This window comes from Pygoscelis adeliae, unplaced genomic scaffold, assembly GCF_000699105.1.
Source record: "Pygoscelis adeliae isolate BGI_AS28 unplaced genomic scaffold, ASM69910v1 Scaffold402, whole genome shotgun sequence".
In the NCBI taxonomy this organism is placed as follows: domain Eukaryota; kingdom Metazoa; phylum Chordata; class Aves; order Sphenisciformes; family Spheniscidae; genus Pygoscelis; species Pygoscelis adeliae.
Window position 1 is genome coordinate 2,737,960 of NW_008824411.1, and position 6,389 is coordinate 2,744,348.

The following is a 6,389-nucleotide window of genomic DNA, read 5'->3' on the forward strand; positions in this document are numbered from 1 at the left end:
CGGGATACCCTTCTACCTGCAGTACCTGGCCCACTGGCCCGAGTATTTCATTGTCGCCGAGGCGCCCGGCGGGGAGCTGATGGGTTACAGTGAGTGTGGCGCGACTCGGCGGCGCCGGGTTTTTCAGTGTCACCGTCTCGCTGCGTGGCACGTTTGGGGGGTAGGAACGCAGGAGCTTTTCTTACTCTTGGCATTTTCCAGATGCCCAATCGGGAAGAGGAACGTTATGTATCACCTTCCCATTTCATAAGTGTCTAAGGGTGTTACGCAGGACTCGTAGCAGTAGTTCTTGGTTTGATGTTCCTGGCATGGCAAGGGCTCTTGGCTGTGGTAACGTCCACCCAGGTTTTACACAGGTGAATGTATGCATGCAAGCGTTTCTGTAATCCTGGACTTAAGTCCCTGCACTCAGCTCTGATCTCACACTGTCAGTCATCAGTAAGTAAAAATGCTGGGCTTGGGTTTTGCATTGTCCTGTAAAGGAATGCTCTGGGTCTGGATGTCACTTGCTTATTTGCTGCGGAATATTTGTGTTTTTCAGAAATCATTCCAAATAGAACTGTAGGTTTGTTTATTCCTTCCAGGTTTTTTTCCCTCTTTTTTGGGGGGGTGGGGGTGGGGCAGGATAAGGGTCTTTGCAGAGACCTGGGAAATAAAGTATTTAACATAGTAAAACTTAAAGCATTTGCTGTACGGAAGGCTTCTCCGTACCCACCACATCAGTTGCTTATTGGCAGTGACTGATGTTTATAAGAGTACCGCGTGGAAGTGTGAATATTCGTTAGTGAACTGACACTGGTTTGGTTCTGTGTAGAAAGGAGAGGAACTACAAAGAAGCCCCAAAAACCAACATATCCCCCCTCCTCCTTTTTTTTTTTTTTTTTCTCCTTAAATATACCGTGTTTGCAGGGCCTTAGCTTTCTATTGCCAGATTGGCAAAGCTTCCCAAGCTCTATTCCCCCATAGTCACCAAAAGTCTCTGATAGTTGCCAGGATGGTGAGTTAGTTTTGGGCTGCTAGCCCTCCATTCCTCCATTATTTTAGTCAGGTCCTGAATTCCGCACATTTAAAGACTCAGGAGAATTGCTTAAAATTTGCATTTGGAAGTCATGCCTCAAACAATTAATTTGCAAAAAATATATATATTTTTTTTTTTACACTAGTCAAGAAACTACTGTAATACTTCAGCAAAATGACATTTTTAGTGGCTGCTGAATCACTTTGTGATAACAGACATCACTGTTTGAGCCTTTACCACAATCATTGCAATTTATTTTTTTTTTATACACTGCTTGGTTCTTTTGTAAAGATGTGTAGCAGTGGGTGGTGCATTATTCCGAAGGTGCTACTGCTCTGATGCTCTGTATGTTCACAGTAATGGGTAAAGCGGAAGGCTCTGTGGCTAGGGAAGAATGGCATGGACATGTTACTGCTCTCTCTGTTGCACCAGAATTTCGACGGCTGGGTTTGGCTGCTAAATTGATGGAACTACTGGAAGAAATTTCAGAAAAGTGAGTACTATACTGATCTTAAATTTATCTTTTAAAGCAGTCTTTCAACAGACACCTGTCCATGGCTTAGATATTTGATTTGCATGAAACAGACCCAGAATTATGCTTTAAGTAGTGTTCTGATTCGCTGAAATTCCCCGTAGTTAGAGAACAAGAATTAAAAAAGTTGCTTGTCGGTTTAAGATCTCGGGGTTTCTGTGAAAGCTAATTTGCCAGAATGAGTAGAAAGTAGCCTGAATTCCAATAGAGATACTGTATAAAAGGTTCCTTTCTTGGCAGCGAAAGAGCTTCACAAAACGTCAGCACTATTTCCCATAGGGCCTCCAACATACTTGTTCAGTAATCATGGGCTTTCATCATTCCCGCAGGCACAGTCTTGAATGAATTTTGTACGGCAGACAGTATCTTAGCTTACTTTCTATCTCGTGCTTGGTTGCTTGTACCTGCTGAAAATTTAATTTAGTGTCAAATAAACCTGCAGGGAAATGTCCTCAACTCATGCTGGTAGGGCAATCCCATTGTAGTTGGTAAAATCGGAAAATAGTACGATGTTTTGAAAAATTTGCCTTGTGAGGAGAAGGGCTGTCTCCTGTTAGCCAACAGAATTCTGTGACTGATTCCACCACTCCCCCCCCCGCCATGCACTTTGAACGAGGCAGTCCCTAAGCCAATGCAATCCAAAATGTGGATTTTTTTAAAAATTAAATAATTTCTTATGGATATGAGGCTTGTGTGGCTGTTTAGCTTGTCCCATTCTTTCTGTTCATAATTCTGAACCCACTGGCTGGTGTAAAAGAATGGTCATGTGACAAAAATTAAATGAAATTTGTGCCTATACTGGATTTGCCCCTTAGTAAAGGAGTGCATCTGTTATTGCAGTGTGAAAGATGTTTGATTAGCGTACCACATCATCAGACCTGCTCTCAGTCTGCTTACAAGTTATGGGTTATTATTTAGAAATACATTCACCTGCTATTCCTTACTGTGTTTTTTTTGTTTTTGTTTTTTCAAAGAAAGGGTGGATTTTTCGTCGATCTCTTTGTGAGAGTATCAAATCAGGTTGCGGTAAATATGTATAAGCAACTGGGCTACAGTGTGTACCGGACAGTACTAGAGTACTACTCTGCCAGCAACGGAGAGCCAGATGAAGATGCTTATGGTAAGTACTTGCTCTGCCTCAAGTTGAATGGAAAGATTCTCATGTTGAGGGCTCCTGGGTTTCTTTGTATGACTTTTTTTATTGTTTTTTAATATGAAACAAGTTCAGATAGTTGTTGATGAATGGGATTTTGTGTACTCCTTTAGATAGCTTTTCCTACTGAAGATTACATCAGTTACAAAACTTAATCTTGCAGTTTATGCGTTTTGTTGCAGTTGTGGCAAAATAAACTACAAAACAAGAATAAATTAGTAAGTACAAAGACACTTACCCTGTAGGTAAGATGAAAACAAAAATGCAGTTTTTTATCTAATTTTTCTTTCCGAGGAATGCTCACACCCAGTGGCTGGGCTTTTTGCTAATGTTATTGGGGGAAGGAATTGCAGTGCTTTCCTCATTTCTTCCCATAACAGGGACTTGAAACTTTGTTTTTCTCAGACGTCTAACTACAAATTTACAAGTGTCAGTGGTCAACGCTAGCAGAGAATCGGGTGGCATCTTCAATTTAAAAGGGAAGGAACATGGAAATTTGAGTATGTTAATTCTGTTAACAAAATTGAAGTACCAGCTGCTTCCTCTTTCTAGACCTTCTTTCCTTTAAGTATCCTCCCCAAAGGGTTACATGGCCATGCTGTATATCTTTTCTGTTCTTGCACTATTCATTTGATATGCAGCAGTACTATGAAATACAGGAGCTAGGGACAGACATCTACCATTGTTGCCAATGCCTTAAATCATACAGTTGTCCTTTTAGCCTGCCATTTCCTTTCCATTCATGCATGTTATGCAGTGTTATATTCATGCAGTGTTCATATTCATATTATATTCATGTTTATATTCATGCAGTGTTATATTCCAATTGATAACATTGCTGCTGAATGACATTAAGGACGTCAGACTTAGAGTGCGTCCAGAAGAGGGTGACCAAGATGGTGAAAAGTCTCGAGGGCGAGACTTACGAGGAGCGGCTGAGGTCACTTGGTTTGTTCAGCTTGGAGAAGAGAAGGCTGAAGGGTGGCCTCATCCCTGAGGGGTGCCCTCATCACAGTCTACATCTTCCTCATGGGGGGCAGCGGGGGTGGAGGTGCTGATCTCCTCTCTCTGGTCACCAGCGATAGGACATGAGGGAATGGAATGAAGCTGCGTCAGGGGAAGTTCAGGCTGGACATTAGGAAAAGGGTCTTCACTGAGAGGGTGGTCGGTCCCTGAACAGGCTCCCCAGAGAAGTGGTCACAGCACCAAGCCTGTCAGAGTTCAGGGAGTGTCTGGACGACACTCTTAGTCATATGGTTTAGTTTTAGGCAGTCCTGTGAGGAGCAGGGAGTTGGACTTGATGATTCTTATGACTCCCTTCCAACTTGAGATCTGCTATGATTCTGTGAAGTCTTCTTGATTAAAAATGATCTTACTGTAATACAGAATTCACTTAACATGGCTTTGTGCAATGACTGTCTTATTATAATAGCATTTTTTTTCTTTTGCCACAGATATGAGAAAAGCTCTTTCCAGAGATACGGAGAAGAAATCAATTATACCTCTGCCTCATCCTGTGAGACCGGAAGACATTGAGTAACTGTAAGCTGTGATTCTCAGGCAACTTACTAAGAGTGTCAGGTTCCTTCTCCCCCCAGCCCCCAACAACTTATGGATGAGAAATCTTAGGCTCAATGTTTTTCCCCATGAAATACCAAAAAGCAATATTGAGGAGCTTACTAATGCTGCTTCTTTTGGTAATGGCTGCATACTCATGCCCTTACACCATTATTTTTCCTTTCAAATATTGGAAATTCAGAGACTATTAAAATGGAATTACCTCATCTATGGTGTTTTCTTGGTTTTCTTTCAAACCAAAAATAACTGAAGTTAGTAACAGTAAAAACTCTCCAAATGCATTTATTCATGACCAAAGAAAATACTGTACAATACCCAAGAAACACAGCAGGGGAAGGCAATGTATTAATACTTGCATAGAAGACAAATCTGTTATACAAAATGTAGAAATGTCTTTCCCCTCTTCATGGCACAGGCATGGCACTGAACTTGAGTTCACTACTGATTGAAAAAGCCAGACAACCAAAGTAGTCGAGGCTTTCCACCATGGACCAGATTCAAGACAAATTCTGTGTTCTGGGTACCCATACATACCTGAGCATGCTGTGTCCACTGAAGTAGTCTGCAGTAAAGGTCTCTTGTTTTCTCATGCTCTTCTTGCTCAATTTCAAGGTCAACGTAGGATTTCCAAAGAACCTGCAAGAGAGAAGTTTCTCCTTGTGTTCACAGTATCTTCAAATGACCCTGTATCTAATGCTGAGATAATGCATTTTTTTTTTTAATGGAGAAGCATGAATAAATGTGGAATTTGCAGAAATGAAATTCAGAGATCAGAGTATTAATTGACCATACAAGCTAAGATTAAGACTAAGTAATATAAAATCTTGTCCACAGAATCCATTTAGCTTACTCCTGTAAGCACGTTTCTCCTTCCATGTTTTATCATGGGTTTTATAGTCCTGTGTTACCCCACCAAGAAACAGATGCTAACTTAGCTGAGTCACAGGCTAAGACACTATGGTGAGCAGTTCTGTTCAAGCTGGTGGATTGTTTACATTTTAGTTAGCCACACTGTGCCATAAATACTGGTTTTTGTTCCTGTTTTTGTTCCATCCTTATATACAACTTTCGATCCCTTTTTTCCTCTCACTTTCCATCCGGTGTCCTGTCTCTCTTGGTTGGTCTGCTCCCCATCCCTATCCGGTTCCCCATCACTATTTTGCTGTCTCCTGTTTTTTGTTTTTAAAAAGTTCCCTGTGCCTTTTCTTTCACTCCCCCATTCCTCTGTCTTGTGCCATGTCCTATTTTTGAGGCCATGGAAGTGACATCAGGAGTGACAGGTTGTCAGAAGCAGGTCCTGCAGCCCATTGCCATTTTTACCTTCTCCATCTCTTTGTCCCAACCTGCACCCACCTACCTCTCTCTTACTCAATCCCTCTCCCCTGTTCTCTGTCCTCCTTCTTCTATCTCCATATGTCCCACTCTTTGTCCCCATCTTTATCCTTCCTTCCTTCTTCCTCTCCTTTTTCTCTGTCCTTTTGTCGTGCTCCCTGACCCTATTTCTTTCTCCATCTCACTGTCCTTTTTTCCCCTGTACCTTTCTGTCTCTGCTCCTCAGTCCTCCCTCATCTTACTTTTCTCTTTATAACCCTCTGTCCTGCTCCCCATCCCTTTTTCTCCATCCCTCTCTGCTGCTCCCTGCCCCGTCTTTCTCTCTGCCCCCTGGTGTCTGTCTGTCTGTATCTCTCTCTCTCACCCTCCCCCCGCCCCCCACCTTGTGTCTCTACCACTCTGTCCTGCTTGCTGCCCTTTTTCTTATTCTGTCCCAGTGTCCTGCTCCCTGACCTTCTTTCCCTCTGTTCCTCTGTCCTTCTATCTTATTTTTTATATCCTGTTGGTCTGTCCTGCTCCCTGTCCCATTGTTTCTCACTGTATCCCTCTGTCCCTATTCTTTTTTAATCCCTCTCTGTTGTGCTGCCCATCCCAGTTTTTTTTCGTCTCCATCCTGCTCTCTGTCATTTTTCTTTCTGTCCTGCTCCCACTCCCTCTTTCTGCCTCTTCTCCTCTGTCCCTGCTGCTGCTTTCTCCATCTTTGTCCTGCTCCCTTTCTGCCCCCCCCCGCTGTGCCTCTGTCCTTTTTCTTGTCCCTGTCTTTTCCGTCGTTCTCT

General features: G+C 42.6%; 1 protein-coding gene across 1 annotated transcript; it reads left to right on the forward strand.

The window, feature by feature from the left end:
* Positions 1-4: 4 nt before the first annotated feature.
* NAA20 (N(alpha)-acetyltransferase 20, NatB catalytic subunit) lies at positions 5-4,487 on the forward strand (the record flags this gene model as incomplete). Its single annotated transcript, XM_009320675.1, has 4 exons — positions 5-89; positions 1,376-1,511; positions 2,525-2,670; positions 4,158-4,487. Coding segments are annotated over 4 exons (453 nt in total), but the record flags the coding sequence as incomplete, so codon positions are not given.
* Positions 4,488-6,389: the final 1,902 nt, after the last annotated feature.